Source organism: Ambystoma mexicanum, chromosome 6p (assembly GCF_040938575.1).
Source record: "Ambystoma mexicanum isolate Mex_15411 chromosome 6p, UKY_AmexF1_1, whole genome shotgun sequence".
NCBI classification, from domain to species: domain Eukaryota; kingdom Metazoa; phylum Chordata; class Amphibia; order Caudata; family Ambystomatidae; genus Ambystoma; species Ambystoma mexicanum.
Window position 1 is genome coordinate 489273100 of NC_090935.1, and position 27858 is coordinate 489300957.

At 45.1% G+C, this 27858-nt stretch overlaps 1 protein-coding gene across 4 annotated transcripts in view; it reads right to left on the reverse strand.

Moving 5' to 3' along the window:
- Positions 1 to 27858, reverse strand: part of IL6ST (interleukin 6 cytokine family signal transducer) — a 612349-nt gene that overhangs the window by 289893 nt on the left and 294598 nt on the right. For all 4 annotated transcript variants that reach the window (XM_069627291.1, XM_069627294.1, XM_069627293.1 and 1 more), the window contains one exon: positions 13516 to 13698. In XM_069627291.1, coding sequence (XP_069483392.1) covers positions 13516 to 13698 — 183 coding nt within the window. The remainder of the gene's footprint in view (positions 1 to 13515; positions 13699 to 27858) is intronic.

Sequence of the window (27858 nt, forward strand, 5' to 3'; positions counted from 1 at the left end):
AAGACGCCATGTGGACCTTCAAGGAGTTGAAGACTCACCCGCATCTAGCAAGTGGAGGATATATGCAAGAATGTGGGAAGGAGTACATCCAATGGGGTTAATTTGTATAGACTGGCACCAAATTACAAATCTCTTCCACTTGTCAAAATAACAGTGCCTTGCGTTAGGCTTTCTTGATTCTTTCAAGATATCCATACATCTTTGAGGCAGATTAAGATGTCCAAACTCTGACTTCAGGAGCCATGCTGCCAAGTTGAGTGAGGTAGAGGGTGCACTGTTAGTCCCCCGGGCTGGGTGAGCAGATTGTACGGGCACAGGAGTTTGATGAGATCGCACATGTGAATACCAGGGTTGTCTTGCCAACATAGGAGCAACTAGAATGAGCGTCATTTGTTCCTTGTGGATCTTATTCACCAATTTCCTCATGCGAGGTGTTGGGGGGGAAAAGCGTAAACAAATTTCCCTGACCAGTTCATCCATAGGGCATTCCCCTTGGAACCTGGACGCGAAGTCTGGGCATTGCTGGTTTTCGCTTGTAGTGAACAAGTCTATTATGGGGAAACCCCATTGAGAGAAGGGTGTTCTACGACCTCTGCGTGTAGTCGCCACTCGTGTTCCTCTGGTAGGGGATCTCTGCTCAATGAGTCTGCAAGAGATTTGCGTTCCCCTGGAACGTGCTGCGACGATAGGAATATCTTCCGTTTGAGTGCCCATTTCCAAATTTGCTGCGCAGGTCTGGACAGATTTGGAGAAAGTGTGCCCCCATGTCTTGATATAAAACATTGCTGTAGTGCTGTCCGTCAGGACTTGCAGATTGGTTCGTTAAGTGGGATTCGAATGCCTGAAGGCCTTTGAATACTGCCAGACGTTCTAGCAGATTGATGAGGTTCTGAGCTGCAGCGCAAGACCACAGATCCTGAGCTGTGTGGTGAAGGTAGTGAGCCCCGCACCCAGTGAGATTGGCGTCCATCGTGACAATCACCTGTATTTCTGGATCGTAGAAGGGTTTCCCCTTCAGGAGATTTTCTCTTGTCCACCAGCAAAGATTTTGTACCAATGTTGGCGAAACGACCACTAGAAATCGTCCCACTAACCGTGGTCGCAGCCAAGCGGTCTTGCCAACCACTCCTGCATGGGTCGCATGCTCGGTCGCATATATGGCCGCACTATAGTTAAGTTCAGCTTGAAGTACCATAGGAAATTCGAAAAATTAATTGCTAATAAGTTTTGACTCCTAACGGATTTGGCTGAAACTTTGTAAACACAATTGTACTCATGCCCCCTTCCCTCCTCTCCCTCCACCCCCCCCACACACCCCTGACCCCACATGGAAATTTTGGGAAAGGAGAGTTATAAAATAAAGAGATTAGGAAGAAAAAAGAAAAGAAAAATGTAGGCAGAGTCCCCATTCATTTTGCCATAGAGGAAAATGTCAAAATGTTGCTCAAGCGTACAGCGAAAAACGTTGGACGGAATTGGACCAGGTATGAGAAAACGTGGACACGAACGAAGCATTGACTATTTCCGGGAGGATGGTCTGGTGTTATTTTATGTGCAGTAGTTTAAAACAAATATTTCACAGAGAAGGGGGTGCCGCCTTCTCACAAAATTATAGTGATATCTCCCATGGTGCATTTGCAGCAGAGAGGCTTTTCAGAAATGAAAAATCTGCCTTTTTTTTGTTCAATCCAAGAGATATCCGTGGCTTTATCCATGGCTAACAAAAAATAAGTCTGAAAATGCCATTTGGAGGAGGAAAAACGATGCAATGGCATCAGGCTAGAGGTGGGGAGGGGGTGGAACATCATGTGAAATTGGGGAGCTAAGAGGGGGCTAAGGACCAGGTTAAGAGCATGAATGTTTTCTAGTAGCCGTGGTTATTTGGCAGGATAACCGCGGGTATAAAAGAAAACGAGATTGGGAATGGAAGTGCGTCACACGGAACAAGGGCTGGGGGGCATGGGAGAGGGCTAGGGAGAGAAGTTTAGGGGAGTAGGGGGAACATGCTCGGAGGGGAGGGGCACCTGGTGAGTAACTGGGAGGGCAGGAAAACTATTTTCATAGTACTCCTTCCCCCCTCCCCCGATAATCACAGCTATCTGTATTATATTGCTATTATGCAGTATCTGTATGATGTGGGATCGTATATGGTATGTGCGCTATTGACCACTCTTATGATAGCTTAACAACAGAATATTATGATCCAAATCAATAACACTGAAAAAATGGTTGGCTGCAGAAAAAACCTCCCACAGAGCTTCCCACAAAGCTCTGTATTTGGTACTTAATGTAATGAAAAACTGGGAGGGTTATCAAGTCCTGCGCTCAAACCCTTTAAGTTATAAAGTCCAAAGAAAGGGCATTGGTGCCAAGATCATTAAAGAGAAAAATTCAAGTTCCAGAAATTCTTTTTAATATGTGGAACAGCCGCTGGGGGTCGCGTTCCGGGGGGAGTATGGTTGCAAAGCTGAAACTTAAAGGAATTGACGGAAGGGCACCACCAGGAGTGTAGCCTGCGGCTTAATTTGACTCAACACGGGAAACCTCACCCGGCCCGGACACAGAAAGGATTGACAGATTGATAGCTCTTTCTCGATTCTGTAGGTGGTGGTGCATGGCCGTTCTTAGTTGGTAGAGCGATTTGTCTGGTTAATTCCGATAACGAACGAGACTCCTCCATGCTAACTAGTTACGTGCCATGGTGAGTGGGCTGGAAGTGTTTAAAAATATACAGTGGGTACGGCCGAAAACCCTGGCGAGTGGGCCCAAAAAAGTGGGAACATGTGTAGTGGCCATGACAGTGTTTTAAAATATACAGTGGGCACGGGCGAAGGACATGCTCACTAGCCAGGGCCTGTGGACTCGAAAGACACCAAGGTGGCCATGGCCGAAAGCCATGGCGAGAGGGCTGGAAGTGTTTATAAATATACAGTGGGCACGGCCAGAGGCCCTGGCTAGTGGACCCAAAAGAGAGGGGGAACAAGTGAAGTGGCCATGTCATAAAGGCCGTGGCTAGAGGCCGGGTAGTGTTTTAAAATATAGATTGGGCACAGCTTGAGCTTTGAACTTTCAAAGAACTTTCTACAGCTGTGCCTTACCTGTTTCGCCCTCAAAACTGTCTGACACCCATAACAAGTTAGGGTGGACTTCTAAAGTGGTAGGCCTCTGAAATTATTGCGAAGTATTTACTTACCTTGTGTCGGTTTTGTTTAACTTATCTTACCTGAAACTGTTTTTACAAAAGTATTTTACTTACCTTTGAATAGCGTACTGCCATTCTAAAAAGTATTACAAAGTGGTTTACTTAACAATTGGCGTTACAGCGGTGGGATTGATGAGTTGGATGCACTGACTCTTGGGGATACCCGTGTCCAGAGAAACCATCTACAAAGGCTGGTTTATCAAAGTCTGTGTAACTCAATTATCAATTGTATAATGGAAAAATATAAGCAAGAGGCTCTTGTAGCTCTTAAAGTGGAAAAGCTTAAAGAACTGTGTAAAGCAAAGAACCTCAACTGTAAAGGAAATAAGAATGATTTAATTCAAACACTGTTGAACTGCCAAAGTTCAGTAAGTAGGCCCGTCACCCCTACTCCCAATATTGATTTGAGTGAAAACATGGGTGAAAAGTCTGACCGAAGTGAAATGTTTCCCAATGGGGATGATGATGTAGACCTGGAGGAGATCATAGTACCAATTACTAGCCCATCACCAGTATTGCCCCTTTACCCATGCACACATCTCCTCTACCAAGTCTCCTGAAATAAATGTGGAAGTTGAGAAACAGATTTAACTGCAGTATAGGAAACTTGAACTCCAAGACAAAGAAATGGAAAAGGGACTTGGAGAACAAGCTCTTCATCAAGAACTCCGGCAAAAGGAAATGCAACATGAGTTACCCATGAAAATATTGTCTCTTCAGTCTTCTCTGTCTGATGCCTCAAGGATCCACAAACCCAAACTGCCTAAAGAATTGGTGAGTCAGTATGATGTGAAGAATATTATTGATTGGCCGATAACATTTGACTTGCTTTGGAAATACAAAATGTGTGGGAGAGTGAGCAAGTACCATTGGTTATTTCTAAGCTTCCCCAGAATGGCTGTGATTTGACTCTGGAGATGAATGCAGATGATAGAGAAAACTACAAACTGGTGAGACAAGCTCTCATAGCTAGATATGGGAAGACTCCTTGCCAATATCTAAAAACTTTGAGAACATAAGAAGAAAGATGGTGTGTTGTGGACCACTTGGGTATGTGAATTCCTGAAAATACATCCGCCTAGATGGGTGGATTGAAGGCCATAAGGTGAGTACATTTAATGGATGGCATGAGGAATCTTCATGTTAGAAAACATGTTTGATGCCCGGATCCCAGACTTGAGACAGCATCTGGCTGACTCAAAGAAACTAGACCCCAAGAAGCTAGCACTAGCTGCTGACGTGTGGGTAGCCAAAAGGGCTACTCTCTGGGATTCTGGGGCTCCTCACAAAAAGGAGGTGGAAAAGCATAAAAAGGAAGAAGATTCCCCAATTCAATCTTAATCCAATGAGGCCCACAAAAGCAAGAACAGTAAACACCATGGGAAGTACAACAGGATAGTGAACCTTGTGGGTCAAACCAGAAGGAGGTTTCCAGAAACCCCATACCAGAACACATTTGTTAAGTGTGTGGTGTGCGGGTATGGGCACCATGTGAAAGGAGATTCCAAGTGTAGGGGTAAACCCTTGAGAATCCCCTCTGTTGTCTTAGCATTCCCACAGGATGAGGAAGATACCAGGACAGAGGCATTATTTTACCCTCTGACCCAAGAACCTTATGGAGTTCAAGCCAAAGTAGTTTCTGTACCCTTAAATTCCCAGGACCAGAATCAGGGACCCCACCACTCCATCTCAGAAAACACTGGAGAGTACATCAGGGAAGGTGTTCTCATTAATCGTCAGGAGGCCCCTTCCATTAGAGACAGGGATAGCATCCTCAATGGTGAGCGAGTCTCTACTCAACCCAGAGGATGTAGCTAAGGCCCCTCGGGCCCCCATTAAGTTTGCTGGAGGCGCTGTGCAGATGCTCCCGATCATGCCTGTTACCATACAATGTAACAATATGACTGCCTGGATACTGGTCTGTGGCCAGGCAGCAGTGACTGGTTCTGTGTTAGGCAATGACCTTAAAACTGTAGGTGTTGCCTCCCACACAGCTGTACCCACTTATCAAAGAATAAGAGCTCTTACCAGAAGAAGCCAGAGAGGCTACCTTAAGAGACCTTTCCCCAGAGACCAAGAGTAAACTCTGCTCCTCTGGATGGCGCCAGGGACTTAACACCAAAGCTTCAGGTCAACTCCAGTGACCCCCCACCACCAGCACCTGCTGAGGTGAATGAACTCCCAGAAGACCCAATTACACTAGTGGAGGTAGTTCAACCATGTGACAAGATGTTAAATCTTCTTGCCAGCCCCGAATAAGAAACGACTCTCCTAAAACGCCTCTTGTCAACCAACAAAAACCCAGATCCAAGAAGAAAAGGGAGCCTAAACCATGGCTTCCCATTAGACCTCTAGTAGTGAAATCTGTAGCCCAGCTTGCTAGGAATCATATGAGGTCTAGGGACTCAATTATGGAGATCCCTTTGGGTCCCTGGGGCCTTCTACAGGAGGTCCTGTCAAAAAGCCTAACTTGGGTTCAGGAGAATACATACCTCCTGAGGGTCTGTTAACTCAAACCACCTCTAATAAGAAAATTCCCAACAATAGCTGTAGGTCCTATGGCATGCAGAGGCTTAGACTTGCACTTGAATGCATAGGTCCGGGTAGTCATAAGAATGCTGATGGACTCTACAGCAGGTTAAAGCGACTGGAACAAGAGATCCATCCAGGAGAATATTAGATCCTCCTGTCCCTTGGTTTTGGGGGGGTGGGCGTAGAGTGTTGGGTAGATTTTCATTTTTAGGTGAAATAACTTTCACTGCGAGTTGCCCAGCACTTATTGCAGTCATTTCTCCCGAGTGTGTGGGAAGCATTTCTTTTTATACCTTTTTCTTGGAGCCATTCTTTCCTCCAAGTTCTATGGCATATGTGACATTTGCAGCACACAGCACTCTGTGCAGTGTTGCTGGGACCCCTTATGGCTTCCCTTTTCATTTTCTGTTATTTTCCTTGTGAGAACAAATGTTCCCAAGGGAAGGGGGATATTTAGTATCCTTCTCATCTTTTCTATTGTGAGATCAGCATAACCCACCTTATGTGGAGTGTTGAGCAGTTACAGGTGAAGTGAGAAAGGGGATACAGTAACATTTTGTTTTGGTTACAGTTACAAGCTAATCTGAATGGCTGGAGATAATGGTTTTATCCTACCTACTTTTGTGCAATTCTTGCTCCCATGCTGTACTTGGATCCATGGTAGCGCACAGAAGGGTCACCATTGAACCAAAATAGTGACAGTTCTTTTTTAACCAATTCAAGATGGATAGACCTTTCTTTGTCCTCCTGCCGTGCAGGGTAGGGGAGGTTCTGGTTTCACTTTTGTCTTCAGGGGGATCCCTTTGTGAAGCCCACCAAGGTGCCAGTGTGTCTGAGGACAGGAAACAGGGGAATAGACTGAAACACAGCTGTTTTGTTTTCTGCTGTGCCTGCCAGGAACCAGTTCCTACTAGGAGGCTGGCTGTCCCGAAAGGACAGCCACCACCTAGTTTGAATGGTGCATGGGTATCCACTGCCCGGTTCCTGCATAAGAGGCATAGATCCTGAGGATGACGACAATCTGAGCACTGTAACTAAAGAAACCAAGAGGAGGACGCCGCAACTACTTCCAGATGACCCGAGATGCCTTCCGAGTAATCGTTGCTGTCTGACCCCTTCTTGCATATGTCGGGAGAGCCCCCAAAAAGGACACTCCCATAGACTGGTGGGCCCAATCAGTCTTATAATAACACGCATTTCAAGCCATCCCATGACTAGCTGTGACTTTCAATGGCTGCAAATTACAAATATCCCGGTACCTGTTGCCATTATGGAGTGCATCGTCTTCCGAAGATCGAATCCTTCCGGACCCCCAGATACAAAATTCCACCCCTTGAAGTACCCTCAGAGTGCTGGAATGAGAAAGTGAGACTTATCGACTGGGCGGTAACCGTTATTCACTGGTGCTTTGAAAAGGGTGCCAAAAATCTCAGAACCAGGACGAGTCCTTTGCCTGGAGCCTCTTCACTAGACTGCTGCTCCAAGATCCATTCCAGTGTACCTTCTTTTGTCTGCCTGACCAAGAATCCAGTGACCGGGTCGGCTGCTGCATCGTGGGGGTATCGTGCATGTTCTGGAGATTTATCAGTTTTATGCTTAATCCCCTCTCCTAGTGAGACCCCCAGCACGTTTTGCTGGACCTTTTTCTTGTTCTCCTGAATGAGGGGACCCTTTTTTCCACTCACTCACTCATTCATTATTGCTCTGATCTTGGGACCCCTGTTCTGTAGGTTTTACTTTATTTTATGGAGTCATGCTTTCCTCCGTACCTTTTTAAAAGGCATCCGTGTTTCACATTTGCAGCACACAGGACCCTATGTGCAGTGTTGCTGGGAACCCTTTGGGCACCTCTATTTCATTTTATATTCCTTAAGCACTACTGTTCTCAAGGTTAGATGGATACTTTTAATCCTTCTTAGCTTTTCTTTTTGTGAGATCAGCACACCACCCTATGTGGAGTGCTGACGGGTAACCTAGTATCCCCTTTCTCTCAACCCCTGTAACAATTCTGTTACAGTAACAACCCTATAGTTATGGCCGATGGCAGTGGACATGTTCTACCGACTGTTGTGCTATTTTTCACCATAGGTTGTATTCATAGCTGTGGCTATGCACGGGAGGGTCACCTTTATTCCAACATTGTGGATCCTTTCTTTTTTCACCATTTGTCTGGTTGTGCTTTCTTGGTCCTTCTACCATCCTTCTACCATCCTGGGTGGGTGTTAGGAAGAATTCTCACAAATGTGCCAATTCCTCTCTACCTTAGAGATCCCAAGCTCTTTTGCTGACCTTTGGGACTTTGTACTTTTAATTGTTTGTTTTCTGTGTTTGTTTCTTTTGATTATGGGGTTTTAGATCGCACCATAGGCATCATCCTTTCATGTGTGTTACACAGCACCCTCAGTGCAGTAACGGGGAAGCCTTTCTAGGCTCGCCCACTGTTTCCCAGAGAATGTAAAGATAAATTTACTAGTCTTTTTAAAATTCCTAGACCCAGCACACCCCATTTTACAATAGAGTGCTAGATGGGTTACCTAATATGCCCTATGTCTAGAATCTCATGTAGCAGTCAAATGCTACCCTTTCATATCGAAACGGCTGGTGGCAGTGGTTTTACAACAAACTACCATGATTTTTCCCGACCGCGAACACCGGTAGCTAAAAATCACAGGAGACATGTTTTTCAAGATGACGCCTTAAGCCCCTTTGTTTAAATAGGTCTGGTGGTCTTTTTTCGCCTTTTCTTTTTGGAAAGGGCCTTCTAGTGTTGGTCTCTGCACGCCAAACTAGGTTTGGTCCCTTTGTTTCTATGCCTTTGGCGGGCTTCAGGACCGAAGACCGCCTCTGGCGTCTGACTGTCTGGGGTGGGCAGGAAGTGAGGGAGGTGCCCGAAACACCCTGTGCTTAGTCTCCTAGGAGACCCAAAGGCTCTCTGGCGTGATTGGCTGGCTGACTGTCCGGCAAGGACAGCCACCCTGCTGGGTGAGTGGCAGCTAGGCTGGATTGAAAGTGAGAAAACTGTTTAAAAGGCAAGTCTCTTGGCTTGGAAGGCAGAGTCGACCACTGGAAAGAAAGAACCAAAGACGAGCTGGAAGAGGACGGCGGCTGCAACTACTGGACCATAGGTTTGCCCGGTGGAACCCTGCTGAAGGTCCAAGTTCATCTCGACAGAGAAGCCCCTTCAAGGACAGCATCCTTTGAGTTGGTAGGACCAATCAACTCGTAAGCCACCTGGATACCATTCTTGGAGCTGGTTAGGATTAAACAGGGAGAAGGACACCAGCTTGTGTGCTTGAATAGCAGCAACCGGAATCGAAGATTTGCCAATTTGCCAGCTTTGTGATCCGTCCACGTGCAGGAGTCCCCCGACATCCTCCCTCTTGTCCCCACGACCGAGGCTCAGGAACAGCGAGATCTACAGGAACAGAAGTCGTCAGCTGCATCCTTTTGTTCAATAGAAGGTACTGTAAAAACCCGACCAAGAGAACTTACCTCTCACCACGAAAGTTTGTGGAACTTTGGCAACTTGCAGGCCTTGTCAGCTTGTGACCCGACATACGAACCCTTCTTCCATGAACTACTTCTAAGAACCCTGGCAAAGACTTTTCCGTTATAAATACCAGAACAATTTTTTTCCTAAAACAAGACACTAGCCCATTGACTTTGGCATTGAATCAACTCCTTTGGTGAACTCAAACTATTTGCACTGTTTTAGAGTAATTATAATATTTGTTTTATTGACTTATGCCTTTTTGCTCTTACTTCAATGCTATTTGGCTCCTATTTCAATGGAGCTCAAGTGCTTAGTATTCAGTATTGTAGTATAATTTGTGTGTGCTATTGGTTCCCCTATTTAGTGAATGCTTTATAAATGATTGTGTAATAAATTAAGAAGTGCAGTATAAGTGTCTATCTGAATACGTGTCATTGTAGACTTTTGTGTAACACCCTTACAAGCTCACATTCCCTCTTGAGATAAGCCTGGCTGCTCAGCTCGCTACCAAATACAGTGTGGTACAGACTTATACCAAAGGTTGGTTTTGCTTACACCTTTAGTCCTAGTTGTGTGTAGTGGTCCCAGAGGGTACTGCATACAAACTTTGCCTAACAGTGGGGAGGCCCCGATTTGAGTTTGGTCTTCGGCAGGAACCCTTTGTGTTGCCTGTCGAAGCTCCAGTGTGTCTGTGAGGGCAGGAAGCATGGGAGGATCCGAAACTCTGCTAGTCTTTGTCTTCTAGTGTGCCAGAATGAAACAGTTCCCACTGGGGGAACGGCTGTTTTGATTGGGCCATCAACCGCCCCTTTCTGTAAACTGCAGGCAGAGTTTACAGAGGGCGAGTTTGAAATCCTGATAAAAGGTGAGGTTCCTGAGACAGAAGGCAAGTCGACCACTGGAACAGAAGATCTGAAGATGACCAGAGACGCCTGCAGCCTCTTCCAGTAACTGTAGAAAAGGCTTGTCCTGACCCCGTTCGTTTTTTTTTTTTTTTTTAAATCGAAGAAGAGGACCCCTCTTTTCTGGTGGCACCAACTAGCCATAAGACGACCTGCAGAATGAGCCATCCCCCAACGTGAAGTGACCTTCCTGGGCTGCAAACCACCAATACCAAAGAACCTCCGACCCAATTGCAGTGCATCGTCTTCCCATGAACTAATGCTCCAAGAACTTTGGTGAGCTCCATTTGGACTTCGAGACAAGATCCCCCTCCTCAAAGTCCTCTCACCAGAGCGCAGGACTGAAGAATCAAGGTGGATTGACTGGGCATTAACCATTCATTCTTGGAGATAGTAAAAAGGTGCCAAAACTGCAGACCGGCGTGGGAGTATGAAGTATTTCCTGCTGAGAGTCCTTTCTCTCAACAGCTGCTGTGACATCCCTTCTAGTGTCCCTGGTTTCGTCTCCAGCCAAGCAACAGGAGACCTGGTCCATCGCAGTTGCATTGTGAAAGAACACATATGCACCTTCATCACTCCTGTTTTAGTTGGCATGTTTTTATAGTACGCTTGATCTTGACAATTTGAATTATATAGCTCACCTTCTAAAAAAGTTATTTGATTTTACTTGTCCTTTTAAAATATTGTAATTGCAGCTAGAATTGATTGTTGTGTAACCCCCTTAATTAGCGTACTTTTAACTTGCTAAGTGCCTGATCTGCTGCATCAAACACAAGTGACTAGAATCAAAGTTCTTTACTCGGCACACACGTGTAAGCGAGTTTAAACTACATTCCCCAGAAGGACGTAGTTCTCACGCAGTACTTTTTCCGTCCTTAAAAGAGAATGCACTGGCGCGAATGGAACAAGCGAGTCTGTGCACGGACTGCAGACTTGCCCTAACATTCTGCCATCACGGCTCCGTTTGGAATCATGAAAACCATGGGTAAGGACAAAAAGTCATATTACGACCATTACCCCTCAATTAAGAGTTCCATGTGGAACCTTTAGTACCACTAATTGTAATAATGATACCAAATCAGGTAACACCGACAAAATGAAACTTTCACCAGGGACAGAGTTTTTACCATCCAAACTTACTATGGTTCTTTTGAATACTCGTTCCCTAGTGAAACATACTATAGATATACACAACTACATCCAGGAGCAAGGGGTGGACGTCATGCGTCTTATGGAAACATTGTACACTGAAGCCCATGGACCTATTATAGAACAGGTGACGCCCCCTCCACCCCCGGGCTACGTATTCTTCAGGAAACATCGTGAGGGAGCCATAGGGGGTGGAGTGGCTATCATAAGTAAAAAACAGTTGGGGTTTTATGAGGTCAAAGTAGAGTGCACAGGTAGTGATATCATCCATGTTAAATTGATCTCAAATTTCAATCACATTATGAACTTGGTATTACTCTATTGGCCACCTGGTGAATCAGATAGTTTTAATGATGATATTGTTAATATTGTCGCACCCATGATAGCTAATTCAGCCTTGGTGATCTTGGGTGATTTTAACCGCTGGCAAAATGATGAACGGGATAAGAAAGCATTGATATTGGAAAAGATGCTGAAAATCCACCATATCAAAGATCATAATACTGAACCCACACATAATAGGGGACATATTCTGGACTGGATTGGTAGTGGAAATATACAGATCAAAAACATTACAACCACTCCTTGCATCTGGTCTGACCATTTCTTTGTTTCATGCCGGTTGAAACTTCCGGCTAAAGTACGCATAGTGCATGAGCCCACATAAATGGTTAAAACCCGTAATTAAGGGTGTTACTGCCCCTAGTCTGGCTGTTTGTATGCAATCCCTGATGACTAAAACAAATGATTTTGATGGCCTAGAGACCCTCATAAATAGTTACAATGAGGAGATCTCAGAAATTCTGGCTAAACACACCCCTATGAAAGAGAAAAATGTCAGAGATCTGTCAAATCGCCACAAATGGTTTACCCTAGCCCTGGTTGAACTTGGGGCCAATAAAAGGCAGGTGGAACACGCTTGGCGAAAGGAGAACTACAAAGAATTTGTTGGCCTGGAAATCTAAAGAGAGACATTATAAGAACAAGAACATTGAAGTAAAAAAACCCTCTACAATGATCAAATTAACTTGGCTGGGGATCAGACGAAAACTCTTTCGACTCTTCAGAACTTGGGAAAAACCCATCGCAGCTAGTCCCTCTATCAAACCTACAGTCGATGACTAATAGAATACAGAAGGCTTTTGCTGACTTGAAAGCACAATATAAAATCAAGAAGGAAGCCCAGGCATCCTCGCTCTCAGTTGGGGTCAAAATCAGTTCCCTTATGGGGCTGACAGGCAGGGCAACAACTACAGCAGGGTGAGTTTAACAGGATGGCAGGGGGAACAGGCACCCCATTCCAAGGACTTGCAATAACTGGAAGGCCCTTTTTCATTCCCCGGGACAAATACCTATTCTGATTAGGACAGCCCACAGAAAGCTCTCGCATGTCCAATCCGATTGATAACCGCACACCATGAAGATGAGCCCTTGATGGAGGTGGAAATAGGAAACCGGCAATTTATATTTATGGTAGATTCAGGTGCAAGCAAATCATGCATCGTGGAGGGGAACTTTCCGTTATCAGGTAAAACTCTTTACATGCAGGGATTCTCTGGGGCTATTTCTAAGTTCCATACACTGAGGAGCTGGATATAAAGGTGGGTGGGGAGGTAGTACGAGCCCCCTTGTTCTATTCAGAGAGTTCCCCTGTTAACTTGTTGGGAAGGGATTTGCTCAGTAAACTAAATAGAACTATCGGTCACAGACAAAGGGGTAGTGTGTTCCACTCCAGGGATGTGTGTAGCTCAAGCAGGTAATAATCAATGCAATAGCAAGTCAGTCAGTAGTCCATGGGGTTCCTGTGGTCCTGGATATTTATTTTTATGGTATGAAGGTATAAGTAAAAGCAGAGCCTCAAATTGCGAAAAAGTGTTGGCGAGCGCCTACAGATTTTATTTTCCAACCCATGGTGCCACTCGAGATGGTGGCGGGGACAATATTGTCAATAGATTTATAAGGACTAGTAGTGTCAGACAAGGGCGCAGTCCTGATTGGAACAGACCAGGACGGGTGCGAGTGGTGCACAATTTTATGTATAGACTGAACAGTACAATTCAAGAAAATGACTGATGAGTTATTTGAGAACAGTGGGTAAAATTATGTTTTATAAATACTGCAATCACTTTGCTTTCAAAATCGGGGTCATGACTACAACAGTGTGACCCTTGCAAGATCTGCTAACATATTAATTTCCCTAACAGTTAAATTTCTTTCCATTGTGCCAGGCAAATTACCTTTTAAGAATGCTTTCCTTGAAGTGTTTGGTTCTTTTTGCCATTGGATTGTACAACCTAATATTTCGGATTTCACACACCACTCAATAAAATATGCTTTCACAGATGCATTGGGAGCAGTCCACTCAACCCACAGTTGCTGGTTTCTAGGAGACACTTTAACGTTCTTTACTGAGGGGAGACCTACAAAAGAATCGCAAACAATTAGATAGCAACAAAATAAATCCCAATTCTTTCAATGAGCAAGATAGATTTATTATCCAAAAGTGTACCAGTGTTTTAAATCAAACCATAGTGATTTGGATGAAGGAATACGCACATTTAGGTGAACTGAGTCTAGTCTACATTCAAAGCAAGTACGCACAATCAGTGACAGAAAAAGGTTACTAACTTGCATTCTTAGTTCGTCAACACGAGTATATTCATTAGTCATATATATGGACTATCTTAAAACACCCCTGGTGGGTGAGTCAATCAATCCTGTTACTTCCAAACCCAGGATGAATCAAATGGATTTGGAGCAACCCCGAGAACTCAACGCAACCACCCATCCACCCATCCACCCATCCATCCACCCACCAGACCCATCCATCCATCCATCCATCCGCCACAGCCTAGTCTCCCGTCGATGTCCGCCCACGTCACCTGGCCTTGAACCACCCAACCCCTTATATGTTAGCGCTACTCTGCAGCCGCCAGCGCTGCCGCTTCTGCCAAAGAAGTGGAAGCAGCACCTGTGGGCATGTAGCTGTAGCTGCTCAAAGTGAGTAGAGCACAGTTGTGCCGGTGCAAACAGGTCTTGAAGTGGTAAAAAGGGTTCTGAGCTGCTCCTGGCCTAAACCTCTCCTCTCGTTACTCTAACTCCACTCCCTTCCCATTTTTCCCTACTTCAAAAGGACTTTAGTGAGCAGCACCTTCGTGAGTGGCTATTTTTATGTCAAAATTGCCTTTAAGAACTTGTTCCAAGGGAATCTCCAGTGAAGAGTCCATGCGCCCAGAAGAAAAGTGTGGCCTTCTTCAAGAGGATCAAAGAAGCAGCATCCTCGGGCAGGGTCCCATACGTCTGTTGAGACACCCACACAAGACCGTTAATACACACCAGTCCATCATGAATGCAGCATTGCTCGCCAATCTGAGACAAGGACATCCAGAAGCTGAGCTGTATAATTGCGCCATCCCAGTAGTCACCATGCCATACCCCAGCACAGCTTATCTTTACAATTTAATGTGCCACCATGCTGACTAAACTATGCAATCAATTTTGTTTTGAATCAGGGTGCAGACGATTAAAAAGCCACCTCTATGTTGGAACTTTGTGTTCCAGCAGCTGAAAGGAATGCACACGTAACTTTGAACCTGCCCTGCTGCCACCGCAGGGCAGTTGCTGGAGAGGACAGAATAAAATCACAGCAAGGGCTCATGAATACACTGATTTTGACATGGAGCAGTATGAAGGGGCTTGGGGGGAGGGCGAACTCTGGTTAGCAGGTCTATACTTTCAGAAACTGATTTACCCTTGCAAAAAATTAAAAAAGTTAAAATGGAAAATTTAGCCCCCACGGATGGCATTCTGTTGCATCGCTGCTTTAGATCCTACATTGTTAGAAGGCTCACTGGACAACACAATTGAGGAAAGCAGTTAAAATTACCACCATCTTTCTTCTCACCCAAATCTCAGCAACTGAGCAGCAGCTTCCCTCAGCCCCACTGCCTCCTTCCTCATCTGGAATCCCTCATTCAACAGGGTAAGCCCAATTTGGGCCCATCAAAAGCGGCAGATTTCACCACTTGCATCTTAGCATAGCATGCAGCAATTTAGGATCTCAAATGCTGCTTTTTTTTCTTTATTTTGCCGCTGTGCGTGTCAAGCACACTGAAAGTGGATCAAGTGAGTAATCTGATAGTCTACGCCTAAGCAGTGCTCTGCTTGTGCATCCCGTGTTACCCACTGCAAAATTAGTGTTTTCCACATTATACTGGAATATTTTGTTTGCTCTGGGCCACACTCCAAGATGGCTGCCCATGCATTGCCCAGTAAGCCATCCTCTTTGTGTGTGCCTTGTCCCCTGTGATTGGCTGACACAGCTTTACTTGATCCAATCAGGACCACCGGGAGGCGGGGAGACAGCGCCACACTTAAGGCCCACATCTAAGGCCCTGTACGTTCCCATCTGTGCCTGGCCATGCTCAGGGCCCACCTGTTACGCTCACCTGGTATACACAGGGGCGCCACACGATACTGGAAGGAGGTCTAAGCGCTATCCCGGCCCCTCTCTGCTTGGTTGTGTGCCAGACGTTGGGTAGCACCTATAACAGGAGAATGGAGGGTTAAGATACTGGTTCTGTGATGGGTTGACTCCCACCTCCCTCTGGTCCAAAACCCCTCCCTTGGGGTTATTGCTCACCTTAGGTTTTTGTGCGTTGAACTCTCCGTCCTGCGTCTCTGTGCAGGGGCGCATGGTTGGTGCGGGCTTTCCGTGGACCTAGATGCTTCACTGGTCCGTGTGCCCTTATGTCTGGTCCAGACCGGCTGTGACTCGGACTGTGCTTGCTGTCTTCCAGGCGAGTTATAATGTCTTTTCCGTCTTTATTCTGTCCCTTCATTTCCCTCTGTCTTCTCTGCATCTTGCTCCACTACACTGTTCCCTACAACGTCTTTGTTTTCACAGGGATGGTTGCGATCTCGGAGTTGTCGCGCCGATGGTGAAGACCACAGTGAGTTATTGATGTGCGAAGCGCTGCGCTGTTTATTGGTGTTAATTGCTAACCTGTGTTCTCTTCACTGCAATCTGTACAAAGAAGGGATGTTCCAGAGAGATGATCGATCGAAGCGCTGCTTGCTCAGGTAAGCGCTTTCTTAATGCTGACTTTGTTCCTTCTCTCTTTCAAGTTGCGGTGAACTCCAGAGATGGGCGAGGTAAGCAAAGCGCAGGATGGATTCAGGACCGGTTACTTCACAGGTAAGTGTTCTTGCTCGCTAGTGTTCTTGTTCTTCCAGGTTATTAATGGAATCCAGACCTAGGGCTTCAGGACCGGGCCGCCAGAGAAGCAGATGAGCAGGAGCTGGACACGGTGAGCGTTACGCTGCAGGAGTGCAGAATAACGTGAAGCGTGTTCTGCTGTTTGAGTGTGGTTTAAATAGCCCAGGTAAAGTAGTTCCAGGCCAAGTAGTTCCAGGCCCAGACACAACCAAAACACTAGACCGCATGGCTTGGTTCTAAAGAACTGAGCTGTGTAATAAGCCTCCATGTTGGGTTAAGGTCGAAAACTGGTATTGCTTTATTCCAGATAACGAGCCTGGCGCCAAAGGCGGCAGGACTGACTCCATGTATGTTTCTGATGGAGTTTTAAGGCCCTTGTGAAGGGCTTTAGCCTCACTGCTGCCAGGGGGCTGTTATACCTGAGGGGGTTAGGGGCATGATATTGTGACAGCACCTCCCGGAATCTTTCAGTAAAATGCTCTGCAATGTTCCATTTACTTCAACTGCTCTCTTGACTCATCGCTAAGCATGTCTTCATGAGTACCGCAATTCAGTTTCTGCCCCAGTGCCACAGAACTCATTTCATCTGCCTCGAGATATCAACCTTGCAGATGCCCCTTGCTCTGCGGTGACTCTCCATACTGCCCCACTCTCTGTGACTCATTCTCACTAATTCCAACTACAGCATTGCTGTGCTCCACTTACTGTGCCATTCTTCAAATACTGTCTGCCTGATAATCGCTTTTAGCTGTGCCTACTTCCTGCACTGAAAGTAGCGGTTTTCTTAAAAATCGTTTTTAGCTGTGCTTCCTCCTGCATTGAAAGTACCCGTTTGTGTGAAAATCATTTCTGCTGGGTGCTCAACTGTTACTACCTTTTTACATACAGCATTTGCTGTGGAGCTCATCCTGCATTGCATTAACGTCTTGCACCTCCAATCTTGTCCCAAGTGCCCCCCTCGTACCTTCTGTCCCCGACCCCTTTGTGTTTTTGTCCCCCCCCTCTGTCCCCTCCATGTGCCTCAGTACATCAGCCTGGTAAGTGACCTCATCACCATTACAGCTAGATATGTCCCTATACATCTCTCCTATCTTCTCAAACTGCTTCTCCATTTCCTATCACTAAATCTGGCCGGAAGAAACTTAAGAATGACATACTGGGCTCCAACCCAGGCTTTCCTATTGAAGACACTTATGTCACGGCTACCTCCAGAGAGATTCTCACAGACATCCTCTTTTTCGTTACCTCACCCGACCTATGGACACGGTACATGGTCGCCTTTCTCTCTCGAATGACCTCTTCGCCCATTAATGGTGGCACCCTCTGTGAGGTCTCCTTGACCTCTTTGCCATTTCTAGGATCATCATTAATGTCCATCAGAATGGAACCAACAAAATAGAAGGTGAAACACCTAGCACTCTAAGTTATCTTTGAACAACGTTTAGTCAGTGTGGGTACAGTTTTTAAACACTCTTTGGGAAGAAAAGAGTGTACAATTTACAACTATTCAAGGTGCAGGGGAGAAAGTTGCCAACCCTGGCATATGGGCTGTACAAACAAAGACAGAGCAAGTTCCCACTTTGGGAACTCCGGTCCCTTGCACACTATATATGGCTGACAAGAGCTCAATACATTTATATTTCATAACAGAAATTGAGACTCATAGGTTACATTAATTACACAAGTATAGTGTTTAGAAAAAATTGCCTTTAGCCAAATAATCAGAGTCCGACTTGAGTAGATATGTTCATAAAGATGATTTATTTGTTGATGGGGATATGCCTAATACGTTTCGAGATAAATTCTCTTCTTCAGGGGCTGTTATAACGATCAAAGTATTATTTCTATAAATACAAAGGAGATATATACAATTGTATCAGAATGCCATTTACAAAAGGATTTATAAACCAAAAAGTAACATACAATGGTTACAAGCTTTATGCAGGGTCTGTCAAAACCTTCTAAACCCTCAATGTAGACTAATCCCCAAGGTTCCTTTTTTCCTAATCTCCAATCCCAATGTTTTTCATTAGTATCAACCATTATGGGGTAGAATCGTTCCACCTTTCACCATCTATCAGGTCACAAATCATTATGGAGTCAACATTATGAAAAAGGTACATGCTTCCGTCTGAAACTGTATGGTGGTTCATAATGTGCATCCTTATGATGCCTAAGTGTGCCAAAATCATTAGAGCCCATCGTTTGTGCATCTTCTCATATTAAATCATTAGATATATGGTAGTTCAATCGGTTACCCAGAACGGCTCAGCCTAATAGCCCAAAAACATAGGTCTGTGTTAGACCGTCAGAAATGTACACATGTTAAAAAAAGCGCAATTAGTAGGGATCGCAGCAAATTGTACTCGTGGAGTAAAGTAGTCCAGCATTCAATGCAAGATGTCAGGAAAATAGCATCCCCTCCATTCTTCCGTTGGAAATAGTGTTGTTAGGATACCATTAAGCACAAACAAATGTCTCAGCGTGGACCTAAAGGTAAGGGTGCCACGTGTTAATACAAGGGCAAGAGCATACCATCAGAAAGTAATGACTGGGCTGTCAAAGTACAGTGGATGAGCCTCCTAGAGGTAGTGGAAGCGCCTACAGTCACTGGCATCTGGCTGTGCGGTTAGTAAAGGCAGGAGCCAATCCAACGAGTGACGTAGCTTCGGTAGAGAAAAATGGTCGTAATTATATGCGTCATTCTCATGACGTCTTCACGTGAAAACGTGCGTGATGTCACAGATGTAAACAAAAATGTATGCGTCATTAAAAACATTTGTATTGGCTTAAAGGGTTGGTCCATTTTCACTATAGCCATCACATTAAGATGGTGTGCCTAAAAGGAATGCGAGTCCATAGATGCATGTCAGGATGTATTATAAAGGCTGTCAAAAAGAAGTAACTCAATGTAACGTCATTTTCTCAGTGTAGTCCTTACCTTCATTATGTTGGTTAGAGACAGTCAGGCGCTGGATGTATGTGGGTCCATAGATGTCAAGATGTCATATAGACAATGTCAGCAAGAAGTGACTCAATGTCAACTATTTCAGATTCAATGGTAAATACTTTTTGCAAACGGCCGTCACCTCTATGGGCTCACAGTAGCGCCATCATATGCAAACATTTTTATGTTCCTCTTCGAGGAAACCCACGTACTGAGTAAAGCCCCTTGGAAAAACAAAATTCTATTTTGGAAAAGGTTCATTTTGGAATCTGGCAAGGCACGAAAGAAGAACTCAATCAGTTTTTTCAATACCTCAACAGTTGTAACGAGAGAACGTAAGTGTAGGGCAGCTGAGAGGAAATGGAGGACTTCCTGTTCATCCTCTGACAAACTGGCCTGTCGCCTGCTACAAAGGCAATACCGACTCTCTGTCCTCACCAAGAAGAGAATCCACATTCAAACACGGGTCTCAGCGGCATCTAACAACTAGGCCGAACTCTTTAAAATCTGCAAGGAGCTGGCCAACCCTGCTGCAGTCTCTACCCCTCCTGTTGCCTCCCAGGCTCTTTGCAATGCCCTTGCCTCTCACTTCATTTCAAAAACCCTGGACATCCCGTCCACCCTCTCCACCCACACTCCTCCTCTTCCCTCTCCATCTGTGCTTGCTGACCCTCCTTTAGCCACCCTCCCACCATCCTTCTTGTCCTTTCCTCTTTTCACCCCCGACGAGGTTGCTAGACCAGTCCGATCTATGAAAGCCTCTTCAAAACAGGTTCATCCCTGTTCCTCTAAAACCATCAAGGACCACATTGACACTCTCACTCCAGCCCTTGCTGATTTTGCAACCACTCCTTTGCCTCTGGATCCTTCCCCTCCCCTCTGAAGCACTCCTTTGTGCATCCTCTTCTCAAGAAACCCACAGCTGTTCCTTCTTGTCGAGCTAACTATCGCCCAATTTCCATTACTCCCTTTCTTGGCAAACTCCTGGAAAAGTTGGCCATCTCTCAGCTTAACCTTCATTCCAATTCGGTTGGCTGTCTCCATGACCACCAGTCTGGCTTCAGAGCTGCCAGAAGCACGGAAACTGCTCTCCTAAACATCCGTGAAGATCTGCTCACCAACATTCCATCTGTCCTCATCCTCCTCGATCTCTCTTCTGCCTTCAACACTGTCAACCATAACATCCTGATCAACCGTCTCCGTGAAAACCTGGGTATCACGGATCAGGTTCTGGCCTGGCTGACCTCTTTCCTCTCAGATCGACCCTCCCAAGTCCAACTTGGGTCCTTCTTTTCATCTATCTTCCTCTCTACCTGTGGTGTTCCCCAGGGGTCTAACCTCTCGCCTTGGCTTTTCAACCAATACCTGGCAACTCTCCCCCACTGCATTGCCATTTTCTGCACAAATTTCCAGTGCTACGCTGACAACTCATTTTCAAACTGCCCTCTGCCCTCCTATCCCTCTCTCATCTCCGATTGCCTAACTGCCATTCAAGATTGGTGTGCCGCCAATGATCTTTGTCTGAATGCCAGCAACACTGAGATCCTCCTCATCGGCACACCTTCACCATCCTTTCCGCTCACTCTCTGGCTGGCCTCCCTTGGCCCTTCTCCTACCCCCACCTGCGAGGCTGAGAACCTCTGGGTCATCTTTGACTCCACCCTTTCCTTCTCCGCCCACATCTCTGAAAAGTCAAATTTCCGACTACACCTCCTCAGAGGTACTCTGCCTTTCCTCTCCTTCCCCCAGAAGCTCATGGTATCTCAAGCTCTGGTTCTCTCTAGCTTGGACTATTGTAACAGCCTCTTTCTAAATCTACCTGCCTCTACTCTCCGCCCTCTGCAACTAATCCAGAACAGGACTGCAAGACTTGTCCTTGGGCTCAAGCCTTGGGATCGTATCTCTCCATCTCTGAAATCTCTCCACTGGCTCCCAGTGGATGCCAGGATTAAATTCAAAACACTCTGCATTGTCCACAAGGCTTTCTGGGGCCTGGGTCCAAAATACCTTCAGCTTTCCCTCCACATATACCTCCCCTCTCGAGCTCTTCGCTCCTCTACCTCCAACTCACTCAGGGTCAGTCGTTATTCTAAGAAACGAGCTGGGGGTAGATCTCTGTCTTCGGCTGGGTCCTCCCTCTGGAACAGCCTCCCTGCCACTCTAAAACTTGAGAAACATCTCCAGTTCCGGAAGCACTTCAAGACCTTCCTCTTTTCTTCTGCCTTCGCTCCCCTCTCCCCTGCTGATCTGTTCTCTCTTGGCACCTGGCCACCCTTTGTCTTTTAGGCCCAGGTACCTGCTCATCCTGCCACCCTCCCGCACTAACTCCGGGCCATCCCTTGCACTGGGGTCTGTATCTGTACCCATACAGCCCCTCCCCCCCCCCCTTTTTCTTCCTGCACTTATCAGAACTACCCTGTCTGCTGCCTTAAACCTAGCACTTGCAAATTGCTGGCTGCATTACCACTGTTTGTTGCCTTTATTATTTATTTATTATTCATCTGTTTCTCCTCTGCTTCGCACTTTCCACCTCTCCCCCCTTCCATACACTTTCCCCCCCCACCCCCCTCTCCCATGCACTTGCCCGTTCTCAATGTCACTGGGCCTAGTAAGATCGCTGTTTTGTTCTCCCCTGTTCCCCTGCCTTGCCTTGTCGCGCTCTGAAACATTTGTGTACGAGCGCAATAGAAATAAAATATCAATCAATCAATCACCTTCACTCTGGAGATAGGTCAACCCCACATCCATTTCCTGGACATCAACATTGAAAAAAATGGCAACAATCTACAAACCAGCATCTACAGGAAACCCACGGATTGTAACAGTACTTTACACTTTGACAGCTTCCATCCTACACATCTGAAGGACAATTTACCGTTTAGTCAAATGCTCAGATTAAAAAGGATTACTTCAGATACTACAAAACTCCAAGGGGAATATGATGATATGAAGGAAAGATTCAAGAAGAGAGGTTTTCCTAATGAAACACTAACAAAAGCAGTGAGTCGTACTGAGGGACTAGCAAGACCAGACCTCTTGGAAGAAAAAGCATCAAAAAAACCCATGACCAGAATTATCCACACTCTGAAATTCTCTAGCCAAAGCTATCAAATCAAGAAGATCATTACCAAAAACTGGGATCTGATCAAATCTGACCCGAATCTTAATAAATTGTTCCCAGAACCACCAATGTTGGCTTACAAAAGAGGTAAGAACTTTAAGGACAGCCTGGTGAAAGCGGAAAAAAAAAAAACCACAGAACAAACATCTTTTAGAAAACAGAAACCAGGAACTTACCCTTGCCTACACTGTCAGCATTGTACAAATATAACAAAAGGACAATACATTCACCACCCTAGCAATAGCAAAAAGATATTCCTCAAGGACTATGCTACATGCGATAGCAAAAATGTGATTTATGCACTCAGATGCCCTTGCAAAAAATATTACGTTGGCAAAACAATCCGAAAAGCCAAGGATCGCTGGACGGAGCATAAATCAAACATTAGGACCAACAATGAAAAATCTCTGGTATTTAGACATTTTAAAGAAAATTGTCACAATATCTCACAACTGAGATGGGTGATCCTAGAAGTGGTTCGCTCGTTACCAAGAGGAGGAGACTTTGCTACAAGAATAGCACAGAGAGAACTTAATTGGATTCACAGACTAGATGGTCAGTCCCCATGGTCTAAATGAAAATTTCTACTTGGGCCCATTTCTTTAAATAAAATTTTTGTTCGCTAAATATTCTGTTCGATACTATACCAAGAAATGGGGACACCTCCACCTTGGGTTATTTTATTTGAGTTTTATTGACCATGAGTCATGGAAAGATATCGCATACATTGTCTGCGAACACCTACATAGAATGAGAACTCATTAAACTGAGACAGCTTTTTGGTTTCATCACCATGCTAATTATGCCCAAGGTATGTGAGCAGCCCTCAGTAGACTGAACTGACAGGAGACAGAGCAGGAAACCATTATCTGTGATGTACCATGATCTAGAATATTACTAATGCTACTCCTTATGCCTATGAATGACACAAAAATAGGTCACGACTTTGTGCCTAGTTTCCAAGTACATTGAGTGCCTGATTGACTAGCCAATACATTGATGGTAAGGGCTAGACTGCGCATGTGATGTTACATTGAGTCACTTCTTGTTGACATTGTCTATATGACATCTTGACATCTATGGACACACATACATCCAGCGCCCGACTGTCGCTAACCAATATATTGAAGGTAAGCACTACACTGAGAAAATGACGTTACATCGAGTTACTTCTTTTTGACAGCATTTATAGTACATCCTGTCATGTATCTATGGACTCCCATTCCTTTTAGGCACACCCATCTTAGTGTGATGGCTAAAGTGAAAATGGACCAACCCTTTAAGCCAATACAAACTTTTTTAATGACTTGTACATTTTTTGTTTACATCTGTGACATCACACACGTTTTCACGTGACGACATCACGAGAATGACACATATAATTACGGCCACTTTTCTCTACCGAAGCTATGTCGCTCGGTGGATCGGCTGCTGCTTTTACTAACCGCACAGCCAGATACCAGTAAGTAACTGTAGGCGCTTCAACCAGCTCTAGGAGGCTCATCCACTGTACTAGGACAGCCCACTCATTACTTTCTGACGGTATGCTCTTGCCCTTGTATTAACACGTGGCACCCTTACCTTTAGGTCCACGCTGAGACATTTGTTTGTGCTTAATGGTATCCTAACACTATTTCCAACGGAAGAATGGAGGGGATGCTATTTTCCTGACATCTTGCATTGAACCCAAGACTACTTTACTGCACAAGCACAATTTGCCATGATCCCTACTAATTAGGAGAATACGGTATGCTTTTTTTAACATATTATGTGTACATTTCTGACGGGCTAACACAGACCTATGTTTTTGGGCTATTAGGCTGAGCCGTTCTGGGTAACCGATCGAACTACCATATATCTAATGATTTAATATGAGAAGATGCACAAACGATGGGCTCTAATGATTTTGGCACACTTAGGCATCATAAGGGTGCACATTATGAACCACCATACAGTTTCAGACGGAAGCATGTACCTTTTTCAAAATTTTGACTCCATAATGATTTGTGACATGATAGATGGTGAAAGGTGGAACGATTCTACCCCATAATGGTTGATACTAATGAAAAACATTGGGATTGGAGATTAAGAAACAATGAACCTTAGGGATTAGTCTACATTGAGGGTTTAGAAGGTTTTGACATACAATGGTTACAAGCTTTATGCAGGGTCTGTTACTTTTTGGTTTATAAGTCCTTTTGTAAATGGCATTCTGATACAATTGTATATATCTCCTTTGCATTTATAGAAATAATACTTTGATCGTTGAATGAATGATTACAGCCCCTGAAGAAGATAATTTATCTCGAAACACGTTGGGCATATCCACGTCAACAAATAAATCATCTTTATGAACATATCTACTCTGAAGTCGGACCCTGATTATTTGGCTAAAGACCATTTTTTCTAAACACTACTTGTGTAATTAATATAACCTATGAATACCATGTTCTGTTATGAAATATAAACGTATTGAGCTCTTGTCAGCCATATATAGTGTGCAGGGGACGGGAGTTCCCAAAGTGGAAACTTACTGTCTTCATCTGAATGGAACCATCATGTCCCCTGCGCCCCCACGCCCCTGCAGAGGACCTTCAAAGATGGCAAGCTGCTCTGTATTGCCAGGCTCAACTCTCGCTCTGCTGTCAAACACTCGTCTGACATCTGCAACCTCCTTGGATCTAGATGTGCTCACCATCATGGAGACATGGTTCAAGGACAGCTCTGTCATGCGCTTTGACACACTCCTCCCAGACGGATACAAGATCCCCTCTATTCCCAGGCCTAAGAGATGGTGGGGGGGGGGGGATTGATCTTCCCAGAATGGGATAAAATGGGTAAAATGGGTTGGGAAAGGGTAGCGGGAGCAATCTTCTAGCATCCCCCTCAGCCTCTTGCCAGATTCTTGGATCCAGTGGTGGACTCAACAGTGGCTCCAGGTCCTCTCCTGAAATGCAGATCTTGGCTTGGGGACTGCAGCCCACTCAGATGGCCGATAACATTCAAACTCTGGGAAGCCGCCCCATCATGGTCAGATGATCATTTTCTTCAGTCTTGATTTTTTGCTCCCTTTTGTTATCATCCATTCACAGCCGGTTCTCAACTGCAAGTTTTTGATGCTTCTAATTTCACGTCTATTCTTTTTCTTCCATTTCTTTCTTTGAATATTAGTATTTTCTTCTATTGTTGCTACTCTTGATTCCACCCAAACCATACTGAGTATCCCCTTTCTCATTCTAAAATGTAACATTCATGTTACAAGGACCAACTTAACTTTAATGGCTGGTGGCACTGAACCTTTTAACTAATTCAGTGCACCTTTACCACTGGTCGTATCCACAGACCCATGGATGCTAATTTTACCGAAATGGCCCTAGTCTGGTTTTTTTGCCATTTTAGTGTTCTGTGTCCTTTTTTTCCTTCCCCGACCTCCAGGGCAGGAAAATCCTTTGTGTTAACTTGGTCTTTGGCAGGAGACCTCAGTCAAGCATGCCCAGGCTCCAGAGTGTCTGAAGGCAACAAGCGAGGGAGGAGTCCAAAAGTCTGAAGCCCTTTGTCTTCCAGCCTGACTGCGAGAATCCAGTTGAAACTGGGAGGCTGGCTGTCTTGAAAGGACTGCCAACCCCCCACGTTTGAATGTTGCATGGCGGTCTGATTGGCTGCGTTCTGCATAAAAGTCTGATCCTGGAAGCTGACGAGATAGTCGACCACTGGAACCAAAACCAAAAAGAATGATTAACAAAACGTGGCTTGGACGATTTCCAACGACCTGAGAGTCTGCTGTGTAACCAGAGCCTACTATTACCGTACCTTCCAAACTACCTGGGTACTCCGAATAAAACAACAGCCCCGACCGAGAGCCCAGTGAGACCCACTAGACCCAAGACCACCTGCTGTTTGAGCAATCCCATGTCTTGCTGCGACTTTGCGGGGCTGTAATACCCAAATACCCTGGGACCTCGAGCCATTGTGCACGATCTTCCGAATTCCCAATCTTGCTGATACTTTGTGGGCATCCTGCTGGACCTCCAGGGACGTGAGTAGAGTCCGAAAAGTCCCCTCACCAAAGTGCTGGTCCTTGCAAATGACAAGAATCTGACCAGCGATATTCAGTCTTCTGGCTCCTGAAAAGTGCGCCAAATCTACAGCGCCGCATCAGACTGCGAAGAAACTCTTGCCTGGAGCCTTCTGCGTCGATCCTTCCTGAAAAAGCCCGTCCAGGGTCCTGTCTTCCGTCATCGTAAGGAATTCAGCATCTGGGTTTTTTGCCTGCAGATCCTGTAGTCCTCCTGCTGCAAATTCCTACTGTGTTGACTTGGGTATTACTTACCTTAAGTTTCTGGTGATTCCTGTGTAGCTTTGGGGAGTTTCCTGTGATTGGGAGTCCTCTCCAGTGCACCCAGGCCCCTGCTGGAATCCTCATAGGTTATCTTCTCTGAAGTCCCTGGACCCACAACTAATTTTGAAAGTTGAATACTTAATTGTTTGAAAAGTCTTCTTCAGGAACTCTGACTTTGCCTGCAACTGAGCCCTATCACGCCCTGCCTACAGCTGGCTCCTAGACCGCTAGGGTCCCCTCTTCTGCCTCTAAGAGAACTCACGTCATAATTGAGAAGGGCTGGATACTTAACGTCTACCTTGAAAAGTCAAACTAGTGTTGAAAAGTTTACTTGTAAAAGAGTTAGTTTGTAACTATCTCTGAGAGTGAACAGTTACAAAAGTTCTTACCTTGAGTGTTCGGTCACTTGTAAAGTTATTACTTACCTTAGATAGGTTTTGCCAATCTGAAACGTATGTATAGGTTTTACCTACCTGGAATAGCTATGTGCTAGTCTGAATAAGTGTACTCAAAGTCTTACTTTCCGTAGAAACCATCTCGCCATTCTAAAATAAAAGTAGATAGTAGGTTAATTTACTCACCTGAGAATTGGGTTCCCTCTTCCCAAAAGTAATGCTGTAGGTTCCACTTTACTATTCTTGTTAGGATATAAATGTATGAGTGTCCCCAACTGGGCCTTGCTTCCCCTGACTTGCGGTTAGCCTGTCCAGAATAAGTCTGCCTTAGGTTATACTTACCTCCAAGTTGCTTATAACTCCTTTTATAAAGTATATAGGTTTTACTTACTGTGTGTTAGCTGTGTGCCATCCTAAAACAAGTTAAATAGTTTTTGCTTACCTTAATCTGTGTTGAATTGATCTGAAAATTACAACATTAGGTTTTACTTGCCGAGAATAGCTGTGTGCCATTCTTGAAAAGTGTTTTTTAGGTGTAGCTGACCTTGGTCTGCATGGTG